General features: G+C 42.1%; 2 protein-coding genes across 2 annotated transcripts; both read right to left on the bottom strand.

The window, feature by feature from the left end:
• Positions 1-1,835: 1,835 nt before the first annotated feature.
• DAD1 (defender against cell death 1) lies at positions 1,836-27,992 on the bottom strand. Its single transcript, XM_047796428.1, has 3 exons — positions 27,681-27,992; positions 13,009-13,183; positions 1,836-2,072 (listed from the first exon to the last, which is right to left on the bottom strand). Exons 1-2 carry the CDS (start codon positions 27,889-27,891, stop codon positions 13,053-13,055), a joined length of 342 nt encoding a protein of 113 aa, XP_047652384.1. The 5' UTR covers positions 27,892-27,992; the 3' UTR covers positions 1,836-2,072; positions 13,009-13,052.
• Positions 22,261-22,874, bottom strand: LOC125135570 (60S ribosomal protein L32-like). The gene is given in 2 exon segments (XM_047795834.1): positions 22,261-22,772; positions 22,775-22,874. Coding segments are annotated over 2 exon segments (432 nt in total). The 3' UTR covers positions 22,261-22,440.

The following is a 27,992-nucleotide window of genomic DNA, read 5'->3' as shown; positions in this document are numbered from 1 at the left end:
TCCAATTTGACCCCTAGCCTGGGAACTTCCATATGCTGCAGGTGTGGCCCTAAAAAAAAAAAAAAAAAAAAAGACAAAAGACAATAAATAAGTAAATAAATAATAAAAAATAAAGTTCAGATGCTTTTCTTATTTAAAATACCTATTTACCAATCCAGACTAAAATAATTCAGAAGCCTCCTTATCAGGAAGTACATCTGTACATAAAAATTTTAAGGCATATTAAGTCATAATTTTAGTGAACTAGTATCCCTTGGAATGGCAAGCCATGGTCCAAGGACAGTGATTTTTATAAACAAAATTTTATTGGACCACACTGCCAGGCCATTCATTTAAGAAAAAGCTTGCCGGAGTTCCCATCACGGCACAGGGGAAACAAATCCGACTAGGAACCATGAGGTCGCGGGTTCAGTCCCTGGACTCGCTCAGTGGGTTAAGGATCCGGCATTGCCATGAGCTGTGGTGTAGGTCGCAGACGTGGCTCGGATCTGGCCTTGTTGTAACTGTGGTGTAGGCCAGCAGCTGCAGCTCAGATTAGACCCCTAGCCTGGGAACCTCCATATGCCGCAGGTGCGGCCCTCAAAAGCAAAAAAAAAAAGAAAAAAGAAAAGAAAAAAAAGAAAAAGCTTGCCAACTCCTGATCTAGAGTGAGTCTCAAACTTCAGCGTGTATCAGAGTTACACAGAGAGCTAATGAACACAGAGAGCCAAGCTGATTTTTACGAAGTTCCCAGGTAGTTGTGACATACACCAAAATTTGAGAACCATCACTCTGGATGGGTGCTTCTAAAACTATAATATGCACAGGAATCACATGTAGACGGTGTTGAAGATTCTGCTTCAGTAGGGCCTAGGGTGGGGCTCGAGAGACTCCTTTTCAAATAAGCTCCCAGTGAGGTCAATACTGCTGGTCAATGGGCTGTAATTTAAGGAGCAAGAATCCAGAGCAGTGCTTCTCTGATTGGGCTGCACATGAGAATCTCCTTTATAAGGTACAGACGCTACCCCCAACTGATCTGCGGTGTGCCCTGGGCACTGAGGTTTCATTCTTAAGTCCCCCAAGCAATTCTAATGTGCAGCCAAGTTGGGAAAGCTCTAGAGCACAACTCACCATCTCAGCAGTCAGCTCAGTTCAAAGAGTGGACTTCTCAACACAGCGTATTTTCGATATATAGCACCCAAGATAGAAGGAGGGGTGCTACCATGACACATATCAACAGGCCTAGACTTCAGCCAGCAGACCTATTGTTCCACCCAAGCACATCATGGACTCTGATCTTAAACAAGTTACAAAGAGGAGCTTCCTCTTCCTCACCTATCTAATGAGGAGCGGAGCCCCCAAGGTAACAGTAAAAGCAAAGAGAACACTTGTGAAGCTGGTTTGGACAGCAGTGTATCCTGTAAGAAAGCATGCACACAAGCCCCACTTTCTGCACTCTTCCTACGCAGTCTAAGAGATACATATTTCACTTTCACCACTAAATCATGTTGAAACAGATATAAAAGGGGAAGCACACACTGAGTTCAATTTCTAACAAAGTGCTTAATGATGCAGTTCCAGGAATGCATTGTGTCACAAGAGCGGAACCACCTGCAACGATTGAAGGATTAGTAAAGGATTACCAGCTCCAGGGAAAAGACAAAGGGCTGTCGTTTCCCAGGGATGTCAGCACTGCCTTTTGTCATTAACCTCAAATACACTTATTGAAAACGTGGAGGTAGATTCAAAGTTGCAAGTTATCAACTCCTAAAGAGCTCTGCCCAGAGGATTGAAGGAAAAAAAGGGTTTTAACACCAAAAAAGAATAAAAACAAAAAACAGAGCCAGAGGCAGGGGTAGGAGTGGCATGGAATTCTTTAATTTGGAAGGCAAAAAGGTTACATTTAATGGCAGGCAAAGACTGTATTAATAAATGACCGGTATGAAGTTACAAAGTTATTCTGAGTCAGAAGCCGTGGGACTTTTCTGGGCTCTGTACAATCAGAGTGGTAGTAAGCATAAATCTGAAGAAAATCCATATGTCCAGCAAACTGCCATCTTAAGAGCTCTTGTCCAGGGGAAATCAGAGTGAACCTGAAAGAAAGAAGCAAAAAGGTAAGAAGAGCTGTTCGAGGTTTCTAAAAATATCATGTGATACTACAGACAGTGCCTCAAATCCTTCCATTTAATTCTAGCCCCACAAAGACAAAGGTAATTATGGGGTTCCCAAATTCTGGACCATACTTAAGCCAGGCTAGAACAACCTGAATAAAACAAACATTTTTCACTGAACATTTTACAGAACTATCCATAAAAATTCAGAGTTCAAATCTGAATTCCAAGCACACCAAGGCATAACTGACTCGGCACTACAGATGCAGGTTCTCACACCAGCTGTACAATTAATTAGCTGTACAACTTCACTTAAGCCACTCTGACCTCTCTGGTCCAAAACCTTTTTTGAGGTTAGAGGGCTGCAACTTAGCCTAAAGAGTTTTTCTGGATTTAGAAAGCTTATAAAGCACTAACTTCCAGAAATTTTTTCGTTTTTGTTTTTTGGGGGTGTATTTTTTTTGGGGGGGGATGGAAGGAAGAATTCAAAAGAAAGAAAAATTCCTAACCTCAGATTTAAAAAAGACCAAAAAAAGTAATTTTGTTTTCACTTAAAGGTAAGATTATTTTAGGCAAGAAAGAGGTAGAGAACAACTCTAAGAGAAGTGGCCATGCTGCTGCCAGAGTCAGATGGGACTGGTCTGTGAGTTGTGAAGTGGGGCCCTAGCCCTGCCCTGAGGACACAAGCTTCCTTTCCCACTCCCTATGGGAGGGCTGCCTGCCTGGTGTGCTCCCTAGGGGCCCAAGTGTCTCCTGCCAAAAGCAGCCCATTTTCCTGCTGTGTGCCATAAAAACACCGTAGTCTTCTATACGTGTCATGACTCGCAAAAGCCACAGCCTTATTCTGTGTTTTGATTCAGGTGACCTGGATATTGCAGCATCAGAGCTTAAAGGAAAGATCTTACACTTCTCGCCAAATTGCTTTTATTTCATCTACAACGATATTTTGAAAAATGCTACATAACTGCAGGACACTCCTACCTCAGTGGAATTATGAGAAATATGTAAAACAAACAGCAAAAATAAGGAGCAAAAGTGATCGATGACAGTGTCAAATAAGAACAAAGAGACCTATTCAAACTCACCTATTCACTCCATCAGTTTTTTTTGGGGGGGTCCGCACTCACAGCATATGGAAGTTCCAAGTCACAGCTTCGACCTTCATTGCCAGCTGTGGCAATGCCAGATCCTTAACGCACTGTGCCACAGCAGGAACTCCATCATCAAATTTCTTAAAGCAAACTCTGACAACAGGCTGTGAACTAATACACATGAGTTCTAACAGCCAAAGTACAAGAGAATTAGAGCACAGGGCCATTTCAGTGAAGAGCCTTGATGTTTCAAATTATCAAAGAAATCCTCATTTAGTACAAAAGTCAAGCTTTGAGATCCTATGGTATTAAAACATTTAAATCTAACTCACTGGGCCTGGCCTGTCTAAAAGGCAAAAAATGACTCACGAAAGTAAATCCTTCTGACAATGCCTTTCCCAAAATTCCTATTTATATACTTCTATTCCCTCTTTTTTTTTTCCCCTTGTCTTTTTGGGGCCACACCCGCAGCATATGGAGGTTCCCAGGCTAGGGGTTTAATTGGAGCTGTAGCCACCGGCCTACACCAGAGCCACAGCAATGCCAGATCCGAGCCGTGTCTGAGACCTACTCCACAGCTCACAGCAACACCAGATCCTTAACCCACTGAGCAAGGCCAGGGATTGAACCCCAAACCTCATGGTTCCTAGTCGGATTCGTTAACCACTGAGCCATGACAGGAACTCCTTTTTTCATTTAGTTGGTTTTTTTTTTTCTTTTTGAAATATTAGCTCAACAAAAGTAGACTATTCATCAGCTCAGAAGAATGATTTCAACTGTTAAATAGGGGAGAAGGTTTCAGGAAACTGACTAATAAAATTCCCTCCCCTGATATCGCAGCATGAAGGTGGAAGACAACTACTGAGAAGAGTTAGCATGACTTCTTCAGTCCACTCACCCAAGGGGGAAAGACAGCACCGTTTGACTAGCCTGTTCTCATCATCTTAAGAGAAAGCAAGGCACAACACAAAGAGCCATTAAAAATAATTACTCTCTGTAGAGACACAAAAGATGATGCCAGACAGGGTCATTTCTATCTGGAATCTGTATGCTTCCCCAGCACCATCTCTATTCAGACACCAGCACTGAGCAGATTACACTAAAATACTGATTCTCCTTCAGATCCATCTCATTCCTGATCCTAGTCACCCAATTAATACTGAAATTGGAGAAAATGTAAATCGAAAACTATTCTGCAGAAACGCTAGGTTCAGAGCTCAATGTGAATCACTATAATTTCAGGAGGCACAGATCATCTACTTCTAAAAATAAAAGGAGCTTTAGAGATCAGCTAGTCTAACCCTCTCATTTATAGATGAAGAAACTCACCTGATCTGTCCAGAGCTGCGCTGTTCAACACCACAGCCACTAGCCACAGGTAACCATTTAAACTTAGCTAAATGAATAAAATTTAAAATTCAGTGCCTCCGTCACTTAGCCATATTTCAAATGTTCAATAACTACATGTAGCTAGCACTGCAGTGGCATGTAGCAATACTGCACTGGCTGGCACAGAATTCCATCTCCCCAACACCAAGTTCTACTGAACAGCACTGGTCCAGGGTCACCCTCGCTGGATAAGCCAGGACTCCCGATCTGCACTCTCCTCCATTTCTTCCGGACCACATTAAAGATGACCAACTTTTGCAGAAACATCTCGGATAACCTGTCTTCAGCCTTTCTTATCAACCTCTCCTAAGTTTTTCTCATTTAAAAAAGAGAAGCAACTTTACTACTATTAATGGAAACCTTCCAACGAGATGTATATATTCATCATCCCAAAGTCTCTAGACATAATAGTTTGGAGTCAAATGTCTGTTATTAAGTTTCCACTTGGTCACATTAGTTTCAGGCTCTGGAGAAGTCAACTTACATTTCACCAAGGTTTAATTACCTCAGGCGTAAACCAGGAATACTACTATTTGTCTCCCTTCATCACAGGGGAGGCCGTGAGGATTACATGGGCTGCTGTGTGTATGTGTGTCCTGCAAGCCTGGTAATGGGAGAACTGTAAAACATTTGACAAATGATGTCTCATTTTATAAAAGGCCTTATACAAATATTGTACATTTTGTTACACACGGTCACACTTTAACTCTCCATCTCCTGTGATGGATGATGAAAACCTGGTAATATGGATAAAAAACAACTGAAGAAAAAAGCAAGAAGAGGGGAAAAAAGCAAAGCTCAAATGAGGATCCACACAAACAGCACGGTCCTCCTCAAACACAATGGGATTATCATGAATACTATTCATCAGAGGCTTTAACAGCATGTGAGAGCCTCTGAGGACCATCCAGGCCAATCCCCTCCTTGTGCAGACAGGGAAACTGGGGCCCAGAGATAAGCTTATTTGTCCATGAAACTAGTTAACAACACAGGTCTCCCGACTTCTAGCCTCCTGCTTGTTCCCCACCCCACAGCCCCTCATAACAATTGTTTCCTTGGCTCCTTTCTTCCACAACACTTGCCATGTGTCTTAGCATCCATGTAACTAATAATACAAGCTATTCTATTCTACACTTTCTTGAAGCTGAAAATAATTTATTCATTTACACATTCCTTCAGCAAACATGCACTGTGACCCTTAACACTATGCTAATAAAGTCCCTATCCTCAGAGAAATTAGAAGTCCAGTGGGAGAGACAGGAAAACAAATGGTTTCATAACAATATGGTAAGTGCAGAGTTAGAGGCATACACCAGGGGACCCTAAGAGCCCCAAGAGGAGGCTCCTATGCAATTCAGGGGCAGGATGACTTCCAGGAGGAACCATCTGGGCTGCAAGGACAGAGAAAATAAGGCAGGGGATGAGCTTTATAAACACAAATCTACTTAATATTCTTTTTTATGTAGCTTTTAATAAATGGACCAAATACAAAATAGAGTTCAGTCACCAATTAGAGAATTATCAATTAGCTTTTTTATTTGTAATAAATAAAATAAACAGGTTCAAGGTGTTTTTTTGTTTTGTTTTGTTTTTTTAGAACCGTACCCTCAGCATATGAAAGTTCCCAGGCTAGGAGTCCAATCAGAGCTCTAGCTGCCAGCCTACATCACAGCCACAGCAATGTGGGATCTGAGCCGCATGTGCAACCTACACTACAACTCACAGCAACACAGGATCCTTAACCCACTGAGTAAGACCAGGGATCAAACCAGAGTCCTTGTGGATACTAGTCGGGTTTATTACCACTGAGCCACGACAGGAACTCCAGGTTCAAGGTTTCAAAATAAGAGGAAAAGAATCTCACCCTCTAATCAGGTAAAAATGAACTGAAAAAAAGATTATACTCTGCCAACTCAAAATATTTTTCTACAAATTTAGAATAGTTCCTTTTTTTGATAACTTATTTAGTGACTAGACCTAATTCAATAGAAGGTAAAATGTCACAGAGAAAATGAAATAAAAACTAAACCACACACATACACACACACACCCGCACCAATGAAAAATTAAAGATTATTGCCAGTTTGAGATCAAGCTGAGAACAAAAACAGGTCTAGAATAAACCAAAAAGGAAGCCCTTGAACTGACAAGGTAAGAAAAGGAAATATTAAAAGGTAAACATGTGGGTCTCTATGCACTTGGTCTTCCCTATATAACAAAGCCCTGGGCTGCTTTAAGGTTACACATCTTTTTGTGCCTAACTCGACATCGCCCCCTTTTGGCCAGAATGTAAAGTCACCCCCTCCCACCCAATACATAGGCCCTCTTGGATCTCTGCTGCCCTCCTGTGACAGGAAAGAAACAAGTTTTATCACAAAGGTATGGGGTGGTTTTTTCCTCCAAATTCAGCTTCTCTTAGGCTTTGTAGTACATTCTCTCATCAATGAAATGTACAAGGCACTAGGTGGCAGTAAAGTCTAGGAAATAACATTTAGATTCTTTTCCAGCGGTAATTTTCTAGATTACTGTAGTACTTTACTGATGAATTCGAAAAGCCAAGAGCAATTGCTTGTTTGTAAATAGTACTGTTTGTTAGAATGATGTTCGGCCAAGCCCTATAGCCCCCTTGCTCCAGCCAGGGTTAAACACTGAATTTTTAAAAGACCTGTGGGAGAACAGTGTCCATCATAAAAACAAAGCAGCACTAACAAGGTTTCAGCACTCTCCCCCAGGCTGAGCACACTTCCAAGCTCAGGTCTGTCCCTTCATCAAAGCCCCATTCACTTTTCCCTCTGATGCAGGGCCAAGTCACAGGAACTTTCCTTCCCAAACTGTGACCCAATGTCCCCCTTTCCTTCATTTCCCTTCAGAACATGAGATAGGTGGATTTTCCGAAAAGAATTTCACAAGGAAACATGGAAAAACAAACCAGGAAACATTTACAGATAGTGTGTAAATAAATACTTAAATATTCAAATCTACTGAACTTCTATATCACACATTCATTCAAAATAGATTTACTGGGAGTGCCCGCCGTGGCGCAGTGGTTAATAAATCCAACTAGGAACCATGAGGTTGCGGGTTCGATCCCTGGCCTTGCTCAGTGGGCTAAGGATCCGGTGTTGCCATGAGCTGTGGTGTAGGTCGCAGATGAGGCTCGGATCCCTCGTTGCTGTGGCTCTGGCATAGGCCGGTGGCTATAGCTCCGATTCAATCCCTAGCCTGGGAACCTCCACATGCTGCGGAAGCGGCCCCAAAAATTGCAAAAAGACAAAAAATTTAAAAATTTTTTTAAAATTAAAAAAAAAAAAAGATTTACTGACACCTAAATGCCAAACACTGATCATCATTTGAGGTGTACATGAATTCTCTCAACTCAGAAGCCCATTAGAAGCATTTTGCACTTCTGCATTTTCATTTTTAAGATAATCTAAAAAGTGAGTCTAATTCTCTTTTTTTTTTTTTTTTTTTTTTTCCTGGCCTCACTAATGGAACATGGAAGTTCCCTGGCCAGACTGACTCTGAGCTGCAGCTGCGACCTAAACCACAGCTATGGTAACACTGGATCATTAACCCACTGCCCCACAAGAGTGGGAACTCCCATGAGTCTATTCCTGACCACTAGGATAGCCACCCATACCACTGCTGCCAACTGAACAGCTAACTTTAACCACAAGTTGTCCACTGCCATCTTTGGACAAGTTTTCAGGAGGCCACAGAAGTCTGAAGTTTGGAAAAGGTTGTGTTAACAGATCTAGGTTTTGCACTAGTCCTAGCTGAACAAAACTGCCATGAAGAAGTTCATTCAAGTCTTACAGCAAAGGGAAGGAATGGGGACTGGAGGGATTCAAAGGATCATCAGCTCAATCTACAATGTTTTACCTGTTCAAAATCTATTCATTCCACAAAGGGAACAAGAATATACAACAGAGAAAAGACAGTTTCTTCAATAAGTGGTGCTGGGATAACTGGACAGCTGCATATAAAAGAATGAAATTAGAACACTAACACCATGCACAAAAATAAACTCAAAATGGATTAGAGGTCTAAATGTTATTAGACCAGATACTGTAAAACTCCTAGAGGAAAACATTGGCAGAACACCCTTTGACATAAATTGCAGCAATATCTTTTTGGATCCACCTCCTAGAGTATTAAAAATAAAAACAAAAATAAACAAATGGGACCAAATTAAACTTAAAAACTTTTGCACAGCAAAAGAAACAGCAGAACAAAAAGACAACCCACAGAATGGGAAAAAAATCTTTACAAACCCTGACAAGGGGTTAATCTCCAAAATATACATCTCATACAGCTTTATATAAAAAAAAAAGCACCCAATTAAAAAGTGGTCAGATCTAAACAGACATTTCTTCACAGAAGGCAGACAGATGGCCAAAAAGCACATGAAAAGCTCAACATCACTAATTATTAGAGAAATGCAAATCAAAACTACAATGAGGTATCACCTGACACAGGTCAGAATCGTCATCATCATAAAGTCTACGAACAATAAATGCTGGAGAGGGTGTGGAGAAAAGGGAACCATCCTATACTGTTGATGGGAATGTAAGCTGGTGCTGCCATTATAGAGAACAGTATGCAGGTACCTTAAAAAACGAAATTTAGAACTATTATATGATCCAGCAATCCCACTCCTGGGCATGTATCTGGAGAAAACCAAAATTCAAAAAGATACATGCACCCCAATGTTCACTGCAGCACTGTTTACAATAGCCAAGACATGGAAACAACCTAAATGTCCATCAACAGAGGACTGGATAAAGAAGATGTGGTGTGTACACACACACACACACACACACACACACACACACACACACACACACAGAGAGAGGAATATTACTCAGCCGTTAAAAATCATTAAATAATACCATTTGCAGCAACGGGGATGGACCTAGAGATTATCATACTAAGTGAACTAAATAAGTCAGAGAAAAATAAATATCATGTATCTCTAATATGTGGAATCTAAAAGAAATGATACACTAGAACTTACAAAACAGACTCAAAGATCTTGAAGTCAAACCTATGTTTACCAAAGGGGAAATGGCAGGGGGGATAAATTAGGGGATTGGGACTGATATACACACACCTCTATATTTGAAATAGATGGGTAACAAGGACCTACTGTATACCACAGAGAAATTTACTCAATACTGGGTAATAACCTATATGGGAAAAGAATCTGAAAAGGAATGAATATGTGTATATGTATAACTGATTTACTTTGCTGTACTCCTAAAATCAACACAACTTTGTAAGTCAACTATAGTCCAATAAATTGTTTTTAAAAATCTGTTCATTCGAGGTGACAGATATATGGTGGTGTTTGTTATATTATTCCCCATATCTTCTATATTTTTTAAATTGCCATAATACAAGCAAAGAAAGGAAATAATAAAGGAAAGGACAGTGATAAAATAATTGTGGTAACTTTTGGGGGTGGGGGGGTTAGGGCTACACTTGTAGCATACAAAGGTTCCCAAGCTAGGCATAGAATCAGAGCTGTAGCCACCAGCCTACACTACAGCCATAGTAATGCCAGATCCGAGCCACATCTGCAACCTACACCACAGTTCACGGCAATGCTGGATCCTTAACCCACTGAACAATGCCAGGTAGTGAACCCACGTCCTCATGGATACTAGTCAGGTTTGTTACCACTGAGCCACAACAACAACTCCTGTGGAAACTTTTTAAACACATTTAACTGCAATCATCAAATACTTTAAAATAAGAAACTTTAAGCAAAAACAGACATTAAAATTTTTTTGACATCAGACTGGATTATCAGACTTAAAAGATTTCCAGCAAGCTTCTTTGAAACTAACCTATAAATGGAATTAGCAAGCCTATCCTCATGAGACTGTTTTGAAAATAAAAACAGAATGAGGAGCACTTACAGCCTGGTCCACGTGAACACTCACTATCCGCTAACCTCCTTACTTCTCCTTGAGTAAATTTCTTTAACTCAATGCCATTTTCTTTGTACTTGCCTTTTTCAGAGTAGCTACTGGGTTTTAAATGTCACCCCCAAATTCACACAAGAGCAGTACACTATAGATGTATTCTCAACATACTTGGCAAATACGGAGAATATCCAAATTGTTTTGTTCTGTCTTCTGAGTTGATATAAATATTGAAAGCCCACTTGAAAATCAGTTTAAAAGTGTTTTAGCGCATTGCACACAGAACTGAGTTAGAAGCACAGGAAAAAAAGGCAAATAGTTATATATTTGAAAACTGAGAGCAGGACAGTACAATATATGTCAAATGAAGGATCTCTACGAAAAACCCCCTGAGGAGTCCCCCACAGAATTTCTCTACAAATACACTGTCTGTAGAATGATTTAACACGTCATCTGGGACTGGAGGACTGTGCTGTACCTTGGGCCCATAATTCCCTGCTGAACAGGTAGCCCTAGGTTGTTAATATGGCCTGCAGCATGCAGTTTCTGCTGAGCCTACTTTCTCTCTGTTTTTGTCATAATTTTGAAATACTAAGCTCTTTGCAGCAGAGCTCTCCTCCAATCACACCAGCCCTAGGAAGTAATTTTTCATGATCTGGTAACTCCCTGATCTTAGAGAATATCCTTGAACTGTTTGCTCTGTTGCCTACTTAAAGCACACACCACGACTCATCCAAAAAAAAAAAAAATTAACTTCAGAAATTCAGAGTAAGGCAATCAGAAGACTTAGGACCTTCCCAACAAGGTTACTATCAGAGCCCAAGGGTTACTTATGATGTTCGCAGGTCAATGAAGGTCACTGTTGCTAGGTGAGTTTCCTAGCTGTACTCAAGGAGCTGTCAATGGCCAGACACCCTGTCTGCTGCCTCTGCTCCCAGATGACACGGCAGCCCCCTGCTCTGGACTCTCACAGAGCCTTGTTCAGGTCTTTAGTGTAGCTCTAACTGCTATGTTTACATGGCTTATCCCCTTCTAGACTGTTCACTTTTTAAAGGTAGGAGCCATATTTTACTTCTTCTTGTGTTCCCAGTATCAAGGCACTGACTGGCACATGGCGGAACAACTCAAGTCCTGATCCGGTCTCCAAAAAGTTCAACTCTATTAGGATAGTAAGAAGTGGTTCTCCAACTTTTTTACTGATATACACCATCTCTGTCAACCTACACTGCCAAAAAAAGAAAAAGAAAGAAAGAAAGAAAAAGAAACCTTACCTGAACATAACAGAATTGTTTGGGGAGCAATATCAATAATAAAAGAGACTTACGTAATATATTAAGTAACTGATTGATTCAGGCCAGAAACAGTAGAGTCAATGCTATTGCATTCACTTTGCCCACTGTTGCTTTAACTCTTGTGTTAGATTTCTGATATGTACGAAAATGATACCTTTCTAAGTAATGACAGAAAAAGGTTGGTCCTGGGGTATTCTTCCCCCTAAAAGAATTAACATTTCCTAAGGTTCTCATGTCTCTACCTTAGTAATAGCAACATTTAATTTTGTAGTGGACAGGCAAAGGACAAAGCACATTCATTCATCAGTAAGTGACACAGGATACTGGAAGAGCACTAAGCCAAGAGCAGCACTAGACTGAGGCACTACCCGGCAACCACTTTCGCCAGTGGACTGTCCTGGTCCTCCATTTTTTTCACATACAAAATAAGCATCAATATAGTCAAGTACTTCTCAGAACTTGAGGATTCTGCTTATTAGGAGGAAGGAATGGAGGGGAGGGCTACCACACGTGAAGAAGAGCCCAAGCAAAGAGGGTTTTTCAACTTCTGTCAGTCAAAACAACTCTGGCGCCACTGCTCTTTTATATACTGAGATTCTATATACATTTACTTAGGAAAAAAGAGCTCCAATGCTAAGAAAGACAAACAGGCAAAATGAACCAAAAAGCATCTCATCCTATATTTTGAAGTGTTCCCCCAAGCTAATCCAATTTTTCCATTAATTTTTAATTTAGCACATATATTAGCAAACAGCTATGGTCATTCATTCTGCATACACTGGACGTTTATCAGGTGTAAGCACTATACTGGGTACTGTGGGGACAATGGCCCAGCATTTGAAGTCATCTGAGACCACAATCAGAAAAAAAAATTATAAAGCAAATCTAAAAGCAAAACCACAATTTACATCTCTTCCAAGATCTCAGAGTTATTTTCATGGAGTTATTGGTATGGAAATTAATGTATCAGCTACAAGCAAACTCTCATTTTCTGTTATCTTAATGATCTGTAGAACAGTGAGACGAGAAGGCAATGACCAAGAGCAGCAGCACTCATGAACCACGATATTAATGCATACTTTGCAGGCCAATATGGAAAATTCTGCAAATGTCTTATCAGCAATAAGGGAACCCTGCCAACCAGATCAAAACCAGCCCCTTCCAACTTCTATTCCTAAAATCAACATTATGGGCAAGCACTAAGATCATCACTTACCTTCTTCTAGTCTCCTTCTCCTCAATTAAGTAAATGGGAATGATTCAGCCAACAAAGTTCATGACAACAAGGTGCAGGATGGTGCTGGCAAAGAGAAAATCAGCAAAGGCTCGCTCTGGGGAAATGCCTTGGAAATCTGCTTTGTTCTGCGGGTTGATCTGTATTCTCAGACACACTGCACATGAAGAAAAACATAAAAATGATTATCAAGAAGTATGAAACAAGTATGACTAATGAAATGACACCTAAGTCCATCAAAAGGCATGTGCGGGAGTTCCCGTCGTGGCACAGTGAGTGGTTAACGAATCCGACTAGGAACCATGAGGTTGCAGGTTCGGTCCCTGCCCTTGCTCAGTGGGTTAACGATCCGGCGTTGCCATGAGCTGTGGTGTAGGTTGCAGACGCGGCTCGGATCCCACGTTGCTGTGGCTCTGGCGTAGGCCGGTGGCTACAGCTCCGATTCAAACCCCTAGCCTGGGAACCTCCATATGCCTCGGGAGCGGCCCAAAGAAATAGCAAAAAGACAAAAAAAAAAAAAAAAAGGCATGTGCGCAAATGATACCCATCATGGCCCTCAAGTAGAAACAATCTAATATCTACCAAGAGTAAAATGGGTAAATTTTTATGGCACATGCACACAAGATAAACCTATATAGCAGTCAAAAGGAACTTCAAAACATGGACAAATTCCACAAATACAATGTTGAGCCTCACAATCCAGAAGCCAAAAAACACATGCTATATGATTCCATTTACATAAGGCTTAAAATTGGCCAAAACCAATCTATGGAAATACAAGTCAGGATAGCATCATCTTCGACAGAAGGACAGATGACTGGGGAGGTGAGAGGAGAGGCCCCTAATTCCTGCTAATGCTCTATATATCTTGATCTAGTGATGGCTAAAAGGGTGAATTTAAAACTCATTAAGTTGTACACTTAAATTTTATGTTGCTGTTTGTTAAAGGGAACACTATGACTTCTCAGGCTAAAAACCAAAGGCCTATTTAGAAAAAAAATATATATAAATATATATGGAATACATATATATATATATGGAGTTTCCATCGTGGTTCTGTGGGTTGCAAACCTAATTAGTATCCATGAGGACTCAGGTTCCATCCCTGATCTCACTCAGTGGGTTAGGAATCCAGCACTGTCATTAGCTGTGGTGTAGATCGAAGATGCAGCTCAGATCCCGTATTGCTGTGGATGTGGCATAGGCCAGCAGCTGTAGCTCCAATTCAACCCCTAGCCTAGGAACTTTCATATGCTGTGGGTGCAGCCCTAAAATACACACACCCATATATACACACACATGTATTAGTTTTAGATATATATAAAACCAAAAAAATCTTTAGAACTCTCTTATCTCCTGATTTAAGTTTATAATTATACCTAGATCAAGATGTATCTGAGAGAGCAACAAAGGAGCTAGGCTGAATGACCAAACGTTATAAAATTGTGAATTATTTGCAACAGAATGAGCACAACATTGGATAGCAGAGATGCTTATCCATAAGGACCTCATGGTTGTAGATAATCTTTTTTTTTTTTCACTTTCACTTTTTGGCTGCACCTACAGCATGTGGAAGTTCCGCAGCCAGGGACTGAATCTGATCATCCTTTGCCGCAGCTGTGGCAACACTTCAACCCGCTGCACGAGCCAGGAATCAAACCCACATCTCCGAAGTGACTGAGCGGCCACTACAGTTGGATTCTTAACCCACTGAGCCATGGCAGGGACTCCAGTTGTAGATAATCACTGATCTCAAAGCTCTAGCAGCTGCTTGTCTCAGGAAAGGCAAGAGATATGTTATAACTTTGACAGAGAACTCCCCATTGTCACATTCTATGCCCTTCAAGATTGAAACCTGATACAGTAGCCTCAGTCACCATTTGACGTGAAAAGAAAGCTCTAGAAATACACTTTTCCAAAACATCTTTACACCTGTGACAAACGATTACACGACTTAACTAAATCTGCTTCAGGCTAGCATCCATTCCATCACTAACCAAGAAAAGACAACTGAAATCTAACCCAAAGGTCAGAAAACTACCAGACTACTTCTCTAGAACCTATCACCATAGCAAAAGAGTTTTCATTATGCCCAAACATGCAAAAACTGTGGAAAAACCACTAATCTTTTCAAGCACCTGGACCCTTCAAACTATGAAGGACACCTGACTGAAGCAAGGGCAGCCAATTAAAATCCTGCTGTGGCCAGTACCCCTTGTTTCATTCATCTGAGAGAGCAATTCTGGCAGCATCTATTAATATTTAAAGTATTCTTACCTTTCTAATTTATCTTACAGAACAAAGACATTCTAACAGCATGTTTGAAAAAAAAGTGAAAACAGTCCAAATGACATCAAGGGGATTATTTAAATAAAATTACACTACAGACACACAATAAATCCAAAGCAATTATTCGAAAGGATGGGATCAATTCTCTATAGGTTAGTATCCAAGGCATATTAAGTGAAAAAAGCCAAAAATATTATTCCAATCCACATCTAAGACCAAAATTTGAAAGATAGGAGCCAACCAAAGATCTATGGGTGGAGCATTCTAGGCAGCAAGAAAAATCTTGACATGTTCTACACGTAACAGGTCAGACCAACCAGACGGTAGTGATCACAGGGAAGAGAATGACCAGCACCAAATCCCGTGGGGCTTTGAAAGCTTCAGTAAAGAGTCTGAATGCAGTTCTAAGTGCAATGGAACAATATTTCAAAGTTTTTTGTTAGTTTTCTTGTTTTTTTTTCCACCTCTCAGCATACGAAGTTCCCAAGGCCAAGGATCAGATTTGAGCCCAACTGCAACCTACACCACAGCTGCGGGAGCACCATATCCTTTAACCCACTGCGCCTGGCCAGGGATTAAACCTGCATCCTAGCACTGCAGAGACCCCACCAATCCCATTGTGCCACAGCAAGAACTCCTATTTCAAAGTTTTGAGCAGATGAGTAAAATATGATTTACATTTTTTAAGGACTATAGAAGTGGAGAATAGTTTGCAGAGTTAAAGAAGCAGAAGCATCTTACATGTAAGAGCCTAAGAGTTTGGGTAACGACAGTAAAAATGGACGGAAGGGAAGAGATACAGGCTCTATTTTGGAGAAGACAGGGCTTACTGATATAATGGATGTAAGAGAAATCAAGGGATCAAGAAAGCCTAAGTTTTTTGGCTTCAACAACTTAACCAGTGTTAACACCATGTACTGACTGGTGAACAGACAGATGGCTGGGCAGGAAGGTTCAATTTGGAGTTGTGTGTCAGACATCAACTGACGATGTCAAGTGGGCAACTGGATTTACTAATCTGCAATTCAAGGAACAGATCAAAACTGAAAATATAAAGGTGGCAGTTGTAGTTATATAGGCATTATTTTAATTCACCAATGGGAAAGAAATACAAAGAGAAGAGGGCTAGACAAATGCCCTTAGACAAAGAAGTACCTACCACAAACAGCAAGAAGGAAAAACCAGTGAGGTGAGAAGGAGCAAGCAAGAGAATGTAGTGTTGTTAAAGCTTCGAGAAGTACTCCACTCACACAGGAGCAGCCAACTACATGAAGTGCTAAAAGCTGCTGAGCATTCAGGTAAGGAGAGGGGCATGGCCATTAGATCTGGCAAGATGACAAAAGTAGTTTCACTGTAGTGGGGGGGACAGACCACCACTAAGGGTGAGTTAAAGAATGAATGGGGAGTTCCCGTCGTGGTGCAGTGGTTAACGAATCCGACTAGGAACCATGAGGTTGCAGGTTCGGTCCCTGCCCTTGCTCAGTGGGTTAACGATCTGGCGTTGCCGTGAGCTGTGGTGTAGGTTGCAGACGCGGCTGGGATCCCACGTTGCTGTGGCTCTGGCATAGGCCGGTGGCTACAGCTCTGATTCAACCCCTAGACTGGGAACCTCCATATGCCGCGGGAGCGGCCCAAGAAATAGCAACAACATCAACAACAACAACAACAACAAAAAAAAAAAGACAAAAAGACAAAAAAAAAAGAATGAATGGATAGTGAGAAAGCAGAAACAGCAACTTAACTATCCTTTCAAGGAATTCTGTGACGATGGAGAAGAAAGAAAGGGAATGGCAGCTGGAAAGGTATCTGGGGTCAAATAATTTTTTTTTTTTTGGCTGCATCATAGCAGTGACAACACCAGATACTTAACCCATTGAGCCACCAGGGAACTCCAAATGATTTCTTTTTAACTGGATGGTATTAGAGCGTGCATGTATGATGGGAATGATCCAATAAAGAGAAATTAATGATGCAGGATGGAGGGTTGACTGCAGAAGCTGAGTCCCTGAGCAAGGAAGACTAGAGCCTCTGCACAAACCAAGGAGCTGCCTTTCACAGGAGAGGAACACACTCTCCACCATCACAGGGAACTAGGGCAAAGAGTAGGGGTACAAGTATAGGTGGGCTGCTACGATCCTTGGTGGGATGATGAAAGGATTTTAGAGAAAAAAAAATAAAGCAAGGGTGGCTCAGCAGGTTAAGGATCCAGCACTGTCACTACTGTGCCTCAGGTCACTACTCTGACATGGGTTCAATCCCTGGCCTGGGAATTTTTCACATGCTGCAGGCATGGTCAAAAAATAATAATAATAAAAATCATAAAGCAGGATCATCAACTGAGAATAAAGAATAAGAAACACAGGAGTTCCTGTCATGGCTCAGTGGTTAACGAATCCGACCAGGAACCAGGAGGTTGCAGGTTCCATCCCTGGCCTTGCTCAGTGGGTTAAGATCTGGCATTGCCATGAGCTGTGGTTTAGGTCCCAGATGCGGCTTGGATCTCGAGATGCTGTGGCTGTGGCCGGTGGGCTATAGCTCTGGTTAGACCCCTAGCCTGGGAATCTCCATGTGCCACAGGAGCAGCCCTAGAAAAGGCAAAAAGACAAAAAAAAAAAAAAAGAATAAGAAACACAGAAAAGGAGTTCCCGTAGTGGCTCATTGGTTAACGAATCTGTCTAGGAACCACGGGGTTGTGGGTTTGATCCCTGGCCTCGCTTAGCAGGTTAAGGATCCAGCGTTGCCGTGAGCTGTGGTGTAGGTCGCAGATGTGGCTCAGATCCCAAGTTGCTATGGCTCTGGCATAGGCCAGCAGCTACCGCTCCGATTAGACCCCTAGCCTGGGAACCTGCATATGCCACAGGTGTGGCCCTAGAAAAGACAAAAAAAGGAAAAAAAAAGAAAAAAAGAAACACAGAAAAGAGTGAAGAGAGAAATTATGAAGTATGCTTTGGAAAAGAAAACATATTAGGGAAGTAATATAGGACCACTGGGCAGGGCTGAGTGCCTATTTGAGTTTCTGTTCTCGCCAATACTCCATCACAGCACCATATCCCAATTTACTTGTCTGCCTCTCACATGTGTTCAGGGAATAACAGGTAGCTCAAAATGCTGGAACATAAAGTACAGAGGAGGCAGAGGCAAGAGATGAAGCTAGACATGTGGCCAGGATCAGATCAAAGCCTCTACATGATGAAAATTTTTTTAAATTGTTCTTTGGGAACCAGAGACAAATTTCATGTGGGGAGTGGCACAATCAGATCTGCAAATCAAATCAAGCTTGCAAACACAGTGGAAGATGGACTGGAGGGAGGGAGATCAGAGGTGGGAGATCAAAAAGGAAAAATTACAGTTGTCTAGATAAGAGATATTGAGAGTCTGAGTGACAGAGGATGAAGAGGTAGCAATGAATATGAAAAAGATTTAGAAACAAGATCCTCAGACATAAGGCTGGTAAACTTCCAATCTCTTGGCTAACAGTTACAGTCCCAGAATCTAACAGATAATTCCTAAAGAAATGCTGGTCCCGAGTCCATACACAGCCCAGAAGCTCCAAGGCACTAGAAAATACTCAGAATCAGTCCTCCTTACCTTTCAAATTCAAACTTTTTGGATTTGTAAACTAAGGGGAATTTTTTTTTTTTTTTCTGGCCATGCCCTCAGCATGCATAAGTTCCTGAGGCCTGGGATCAAACCCACGCCAAAGCAGCAACCCGAGACACACCAGTGACAATACCAGACCCTTAAACTGCTGAGCCACCAGGGAACTTGAACAACTTTTTTTTCCCCCTTTTTTCAGCCACATCCCCAGAATATGGAAGTTCCCAGGCCAGGGATCAAATCCAGGCCACATCTGTGATCCAGGCACCAGCCGGGGATAGAACTGGCAACAAGAGACAAGACAGATCATTAACCTACTGCACCACAGCAAGAACTCCAAAAACTTTTTTTAAAAAATTATTTCATATAGACTAGAAAATAGAATAAAGCAAAGTCATGAAATGACTTAAAAACTGACTTCAAGATCAAAGACTTATTTTAAGGACAGTCTTAATGTTTTCCACTTTTCCCTCCTAAACAGCACTTTAAACGAGCAAAAAGGGATTTCAGTTAGGTAAAAAAGGAAACCAGAAGGGCTGCCAACACTGGGATGCTACTCTGGAAAAGGGACAGATGTCCTCTTCTAGTTATCTAACCACAAGATCAACAGCCAACTGCTGAGGATTTTTTTTTTTTGGTCTTTTGTCATTTAAGGGCCACACCCAAGGCATATAGAGGTTCCCAGGCTAGGGGTCGAATCAGAGCTGTAGCCGCCAGCCTACTCCACAGCCACAGCAATGCCAGATCTGAGCCGCTTCTGCAACCTACATCACAGCTCACGGCAACACTGGATCCTTAACCCACTGAGCGAGGCCAGGGATCGAACCCACAACCTCATGTTTCCTAGTCGGATTTGTTTCCACTGCACCATGACAGGAACTCCTGAGAGTATTTTAAATCTGTCTAGAAGGAGAAAAATATTCTACCTCTGAAGTCCTTTAACAGCCTACTATACTGTAAACTGTTGATGCCCCCCCACCAAAGATTTCCCAATGGCAATTTTCAACCTCTGGCTCCTTCTTGAAACCATGGGTAAGTCTCTCAGTCATGAGACAACAGAAGAAAATAGACCATTTTCATCAGGCCCAAATAACACCAGGCTTTTTAAAAAATGTAGTATTCTATATTGGTTTAAAACGTGCTGATCAATTTCCAAAGAGCAAATGCTATAATAACACATGCAGAAGAAATGGAAGAGAACTGCCAAAAAGAAATTAAGGGAATCAGACTAGAGAACTTTTCCCTCCAATTCATCCTACAAACTAACACCATTTTTAATGCCATTCTCTCTGGTACTCAAATCTTAAAAAACATGGAGTTCCCGTTGTGGCGCAGGGGAAAAGAATCTGACTAGGAACCATGAGGTTGCAGGTTCTATCTCTGGCCTTGTTCAGCTGGTTAAGGATCTGGTGTTGCCGTGAGCTGTGGTGTAGGTCGCAGAAGCGGCTCAGATCTGGCATTGCTGTGGCTGTGGCGAAGGCCAGCAGCTACAGCTCTGATTAGACCCCTAGCCTGGGAACCTCCATGTGCTGTGGGTGTGGTCCTAAAAAGATGAAGTAAATTAATCTTAAAAAATAAAAAAATAAAAATCACTAGATATATTCCTATTACCTACAGGATAAAATTCCTTAGCCTGGCACTCAAAGCTCTAGCCTCCAACACCTCCTAATGCTTCAACATAATCTCCTACAACTCCTTTCCTCAGCCAAACTGGTCTCCTCCCTTTTCTTCCAATAGGAAACACAACATGGAGAAGTTAGAAACTTTAGCATCATAAATAGGGACAAGGAGTTCCCGTCGAGGCGCAGTGGTTAACGAATCCGACTAGGAACCATGAGGTTGAGGGTTCAGTCCCTGCCCTTGCTCAGTGGGTTAACGATCCGGCGTTGCCATGAGCTGTGGTGTAGGTTGCAGACGCGGCTCGGATCCCGCATTGCTGTGGCTCTGGCATAGGCCGGTGGCTACAGCTCTGATTCAACCCCTAGCCTGGGAGCCTCCATATGCCGCTGGAGCGGCCCAAGAAATAGCAACAACAACAACAAAGACAAAAGACAAAAATAAATAAATAAATAGGGACAAGCATTCTCTTCTCAAAAATAAGAACAAAGGATAAACTCCCAATTTCAAATTTCCCATTAAAACCAGTATCCAGGTGAGGATCTGGGCTAACAAATGACAGCAGTGGGATTTTTAAGATCAAAGCTGTCAAAAGAAATGTAAGTAATACCCTTCTACAGCAACTATGAATTGTCATGAATCCCTTCTTTTCTTGAAGCAGCTTTCACTTCTCTGACCCAACTACCTGTTATCTAATAGGAATGAAAATTACAATCCCCCATAAGGACTCCACTGTTATTATTATTACTTTTTTTTTTTTTGCCATACCCATGGCATGTGGAAGTTCCTGGGCCAGGGATCAAACACATGCCACAGCTGTAACCAGAGCTACAGCAGCGACAACACTGGATCCTTAACCCACTGGGTCATAAGGGAAATCCAGGACTCCACTATCAAAAGTCCCTTCACTAGGCATTCTCTTCAATGACAAGGCATGAACTTCTCATTGAGAGGAGAGAAGGGAGTCTGCCAATTCAATTTTAGCCACAAGAGCTTCAAAAATACAACTGAGTGGGAGATCCCTTCGTGGCTCAGCAGTTAACGAACCTGACTAGGATCCATGAGGATGTGGGTTCAATCCCTGGCCTCCCTCATTGGGTTAAGGATCCAGCATTGCAGTGAGCTGTGCTGTAGGTCGAAGCAGCAGCTCAGATCCCACGTGGCTGTGGCTTTGGAATAATAGGCTGCCAGCTGCAGCTCTGATTCGACCCCTAGTCTGGGGACTTCCATATGCCAAAGGTCCAGCCCTAAAAGGCAAAACAATAAAAGGAAAAAAGTATGACTGGGCATAAAGAAAAATTATCTGCTCAAAATAATCTTCTGGCTTTTACCACGCCAAAATCTTCCACTCAAGACCACACTCACTCTTCTGCAAACCACCCTCTTCCATGTTGCCCAGAGAAGTCATTCTTTTTTTTTATTTTTTTATCTTTTATTTTTTTGTCTTTTTGCTATTTCTTTGGGCCGCTCCTACGGCATATGGAGGTTCCCAGGCTAGGGGTTGAATCAGAGCTGTGGCCGCCAGCCTACGCCAGAGCCACAGCAACGCAGGATCCGAGCCCCGTCTGCAACCTACACCACAGCTCATGGCAACGCCGGATCGTTAACCCACTGAGCAAGGGCAGGGACCGAACCCGCAACCTCATGGTTCCTAGTCAGATTCGTTAACCACTGCACCACGACGGGAACTCCCATTCTTTTTTTTTTAACTGAACAAGTTTCATGGTTTTATTAACACAGATGCAATGTGCATACGAGCCCACTATTCATTTCAACTTGAGGTCTAAGCCACATCTGCCACAGGTTGTGGCAACACTGGATCTTTAACTCACTTAGGCCAGGGATCAAACCAGCATCCTAATGGATGCTAGTTGGGTTCTTAACCTGCTGAGCCACAATGAGAACTCCTGTCTATTTATTTTCTTCACTGCACAGCCTGGCATTGGGATTGGTGACCCTGATGGCCAGCTGGGCCGCTCTCTCCACAACGGCTTTGCGGTTCTTGGAAGAGACGTTGTGAGCAATCTCAGCACACGTCAAGCTCCTGTGTACAAGAAACTTCCAGAAGCCACTGAGCAGCATGTGCTTTGTTTTCTTTTTGCTCCCATAACCAATGTTGGGCATCAAGATGTGGACCTTGAACTTTCTACATACCCTGTTGTCAATGCCTGTGGGTTTCCGCCAGTTCCACTTAATTTTGACACATAGGTCTGACTGGTGTCAGATGAACTTCTTGGTCCTCTGACAATCTTGGGCTTTACGAGGGGTCTGAGAGCAGCCACTATGCCAGGCAGGAAATGGCTGCCACCTTTGTAGGCAGCACCAAGGAAGAGCTGAGAAGTCATTCTTAACCCTAGAAACTTATGAAGCCAGGGTGATTTAAGCATAAAGGAGGCTTTTTTTTTTTTTTTTTTAATTAGCTTTTAGGCCCTGACCTATTCCTACTTTTCCGACCTAGAAGACAAAATTTTCAAGATTCCTTCTCCTATCTGACCAATAAAATCCTTACACTTGCACAGTATTTATGGGGAATATGATGCAAACAGAGTAGTGTATCTGATGATGGGAACCTATAAACTCCTCAAAGTCAGAACACTGCTATAAAGAACTAGGTCTTGGAGTTCCTGTCGTGGCACAATGGTTAACAAATCCGACTAGGAACCATGAGGTTGAGGGTTCGATCCCAGGCCTTGCTCAGTGGGTTAAGGATCTGGCATTGCCGTAAGCTGTGGTGTAGGTTGCAGATGAGGCTCAGATCCCACGTTGCTGTGGCTCTGGTGTAGGCTGGAGACTACAGCTCTGATTCGACCCCTAGCCTGGGAACCTCCATATGCCTCGGGAAGCGGCCCTGGAAAAGGCAAAAAGACAAAAAAAAAAAAAAAAAGAACTAGGTCTTAGTCACCTAAAACAAAATCGAAAGACAATACAGACTAACTCTGCAACTCCAGACCAGGCTAGTGCACCATTCCTTAAGCTTACTTTAAGATCTAAGAAACAGAGAAGGCAGGCATGAGCCTGAACTAGCTATCTGAATGTGTAAAAAGCATTCTATAGATTTGCGACTTTAAGCTGTACTTAAATCTCCACTTAGGAGTTCCCTGGGGGCCTAATGGTTAAGAATCTGGAGTGTTGCCACTGCTGTGGCTCAAGTCACTGCTATGGCAAGGGTTCAAACCCTGGACCAGGAATTTTTGCATGCCATGGGTACAGCCCCCCCCACCCCCCAAAAAAATCTCCACTGTAAATGAAGTCTCCAAACAATTCTAATGCTGTACTTTGTGCCCCAATCACACTATATAGACTCACTAAAGACAAAAGAAATACACCAGATATATCCTCAAAACTTTTACCATATAATACCTTGTATTACATTCAAAATACAATATACAACTTGACTGATGATGATCATGCTGGGAAGGAAAAAAAAAAAAATACACACACACGAATTTTGGCATGTTCTCCAAGTCATGGAGCAGGCAATACAGTGATTACAAAGGCTCATGTGGTAGCCACCTATAAACTCTACTGGCTAACGCTACCTGGACTACCATGAGGTTGTGGTTTCGATCCCTGGCCTTGCTCAGTGGATTAAGGATCCGGTGTTGCTGTGAGCTGTGGTGCAGGTTGCAGACATGGCTCGAATCCTGAGTTGCTATGGCTGTGGCCAGCAGCTACAGCTCCAATTCGACCTCTAGCCTGGGAACTTCCATATGCTGTGGGTGTGGCCCTAGAAAATACAAAAAGACAAAACAAAAAACAACAACAACAAAAAAAGCATCATCCACAAGAAATAGGCAGGGCAGCTTAATCCAAAGTCAACTAAGAATGATTCAACAAGCAAGGCATGTATATTTATATTCCTTACACTATTCACTGAAAAGTTTTACAGGAAGTTAGGAGTGATTAGGCCAAGGTGAGAGAGATGCTTCAGAGGTGGGTTTTCCATTTTAAAAGTCTACTGAGGAGTTCCCGTCATGGTGCAGTGGTTAACGAATCCGACTAGGAACCATGAGGTTGCGGGTTCGGTCCCTGCCCTTGCTCAGTGAGCTGTGGTGTAGGCTGCAGACGCGGCTCGGATCCTGCGTTGCTGTGACTCTGGCGTAGGCCGGCGGCTACAGCTCCGATTCGACTCCTAGCCTGGGAACCTCCATATGCCGAGGGAGCGGCCCAAAGAAATAGCAAAAAGACAAAAAAAAAAAAGTCTACTGACTTTAAATCACATCCAAAAAAATTAAATACCTAGGAATAAACCTGACCAAGGAGGTGACATATGCTGAGAGCTATAAAACATTAATCAAGGAAATTAAAGAGGACGCAAAGATATGGAAAGATATTCCACACTCCTGGGATGGAAGAATTAATATTAAAATGCCCATAATACCCAAAGCAAGTTACAGATTCAATGCAATCCCTATCAAATTAACCATGACATTTTTCACAGAACTAGAACAAATAATCCAAAAATTTATGTGGAACCAGAAAAGACCCAGAATTGCCAAAGCAATCCTGAGGGAAAAAAAACAAGCAGGAGGCATAACTCTCCCAGACTTCAGACAGTATTACAAAGCTACAGTAATCAAGACAGTGTGGTACTGGTACAAAAGCATACAGACCAATAAAACAGAACAGACAGCCCAGAAATAAACCCCAAAATCTACAGTCAATTAATCTTTGACAAAGGAGGCAAGAATACAAAATGGGAAAAAGACAGTCTCTTCAGCAAGTGATGCTGGCAAAACTGGACAGCTGCACGTCAATCAATGAAAAGAGAACACACCCTCACACCATGCAAAAAAATAGTCTCGAAATGGTTTAAAGACACCATAAAATTTCTAGAAGAGAACACAGACAAAACATTCTCTGACATCAACACTACAAATATTTTCTTAGGTCAGTCTTCCAAAGCAATAGAAATAAAAATAAACCAGTGGGACCTAATCAAACTTACCAACTTTTGCACAGCAAAGGAACCATTAAAAAAAAAAATACAACCTAGGGAATGGGAGAAAATAGTTTCAAATGATGCAACCAATAAGGGCTTAAATCTCCAAAATATACAAACAACTCATACAACTCAACAGCAAAAAAACAAAGAATCCAACTGAAAAATGGGCAGAAGACCTGAACAGACATTTCTCCAAAGACATACGGATGACCAACAGCCAAGAAAACATGCTCAACATCACTAATTATTAGAGAAATGCAAATCAAAGCTACAATGAAGTACCACCTCACACAGGTCAAAATGGCTATCATGAACAAGTCTACAAATAACAAAGGCTGGAGAGAGTGTGGAGAAAAGAGAACGCTCTCCTACACTGTTGGTAGGAATGTAAACTGGTGCAACCACTACGAAAAACAAAATGGAGGTACCTCAGAAAACAAAATATAGAACTACCATATGATCAGCAATCCCACTCCTGGGCATCTATCCAGACAAAACTTTCATTGAAAAAGACACATGCAGAGTTCCCATTGTGGTGCAACAGAAATGAATCTGACTAGGAACCATGAGGTTTCGGGTTTGATCCCTGGCCTCGCTCACTGGGGTAAGGATCTGGTATTGCCATGAGCTGTGGTGTAGGTCAAAGACGTGGCTCACATCTGATGTTGCTGTGACTGTGGCATAGGCCTGCAGCTGTAGCTCCAATTTGATCCCTAGCCTGGGAACCTCCATGTGCCACAGGGGTGGCCCTAAAAACCAAAAAAAAAAGAGAAAAAGATATATGCACCCTTATGTTCACTGCAGCACTAACTCACAATAGCTAAGACATGGAAACAACCTAAATGTCCATCAACAGATGAATGGATTAAGAAGACGGTGGAGTTCCCATTATGGCACAGCAGAAATGAATCCCACTAGGAACCATGAGGTTGTGAGTTCAATCCCTGGCCTCACTCAGTGGGCTAAGGATCTCGCGTTGCCGTGAGCTGTGGTGTAGGTCACAGTTTCGGCTCAGATCCCACGTTGCTGTGGCTGTGGTGTAAGCCAGCAGCTGTAGCCCCAACTGGACCCCTACCTAGCCTGGGAATCTCCATATGCTTTGAGGGTGGCCTTAAAAAAAAAAAAGACATGGTGTATATATACAATGGAATACTACTCAGCCAAAAAAAAAGAACAAAATAAATGTCATTCACAGCAACATGGATGGAACCAAAGACTCTCATACTAAGTGAAGTAAGTCAGAAAGAGAAAACAAACAAACAAAAAAATGGAGTGTCCATTATGGCTCACAGGTAACAAATCCAACTAGCATCCATGAGGACTCACCTTTGATCCCTGGCCTTGCTCAGTGGGTTAAGGACCCAGTGTTGCCACAAGCTGTGGTGTAGGTCACAGACACAGCTCGGATCTAGCGTTGCTGTGGTGTAGGCCAGCAGCTGTAACTCCAATTCGACCCCCAGCCTAGGAAATTTCATATGCTGTGGGTGTGGCCCTAAAAAGCAAAAAAAAAAAAAAAAAGGAAAGAAAGACAAATACCATATATCGCTTATATCTGGAATAATGGCACAAATGAATCTATCTACATGGACATGGAGAACAGGGGGAAGGGGAGGGAGTGAGATGGGCTGGGAGTATGGGGTTAGTAGATACAAACTATAGCACCTAACCCTACAGTGGATAAGCAATGAGATTCTGCTGTATAGCAAAGGGAACTATATCTAATCACCAGTGATGGAACACGATGGAGAATAACGTAAAAAAGAATATATATATATATATACATATATATATATATGTAACTGGGTCACTCTACTGTACAGCAGAAATTAATAAAACATTGTAAATCAACTATAATAAGTTTAAAAATAAAAAATAAAAGTCTACCAACTTCAAAGTTGTGTTAAAGCTAGGTGGAAATTGAGAAGGAGTTTTCCCTGGACTATATATACAAAGTGAAGAGGATCACCAGGTTGCACAGCAGCATGAAAGTAGTTTCTATATTTAATTCCAGCTCCTTGGTGATTCTTCAGCAACAGGCATGCAACCTGTCTGACCCTCCATTTCCCCATTCACAAAGAGAGAGCAATGCAGGCTCCTCTCATAACTTGACAAGGCAGTGTTCTGATACAAAGAGACGAGTACTGTGGGAATAAAAGCAGCGCACCAAATAAACACATTATTATGGAGATTATTAATGAATCATTACCCGCTAGAATGAAGCTCCCCACGCAAGAGATAAAGCCGGAGAGGAAAGAGTTGAAGGGGAAGGTCCCCACGAGGAGACAGTAACCGAATTGCAGCGCCCCGGTCAGCAGTATATACAAGAGGTATGCATCCAACAATTTCAGACGCTGAGGAGTGGAACTCAAGTACTCTTCTAAGAACCGGGAGATTACCGACAACACCGACGCCGACATGACTACAAACTTGGTACTTCGGCCAGCGTACCCCAAGCTCCTAGAGTACCAGACGACCACACCGGATGTAGTCTTAGCGCATGCGCAGCGGTACAGCCCAG

Source organism: Phacochoerus africanus, chromosome 9 (genome assembly GCF_016906955.1).
Source record: "Phacochoerus africanus isolate WHEZ1 chromosome 9, ROS_Pafr_v1, whole genome shotgun sequence".
Lineage (NCBI taxonomy): Eukaryota > Metazoa > Chordata > Mammalia > Artiodactyla > Suidae > Phacochoerus > Phacochoerus africanus.
Note: the sequence above shows the minus strand (reverse complement) of the source record. Positions and strands in the feature narration are given on the sequence as shown.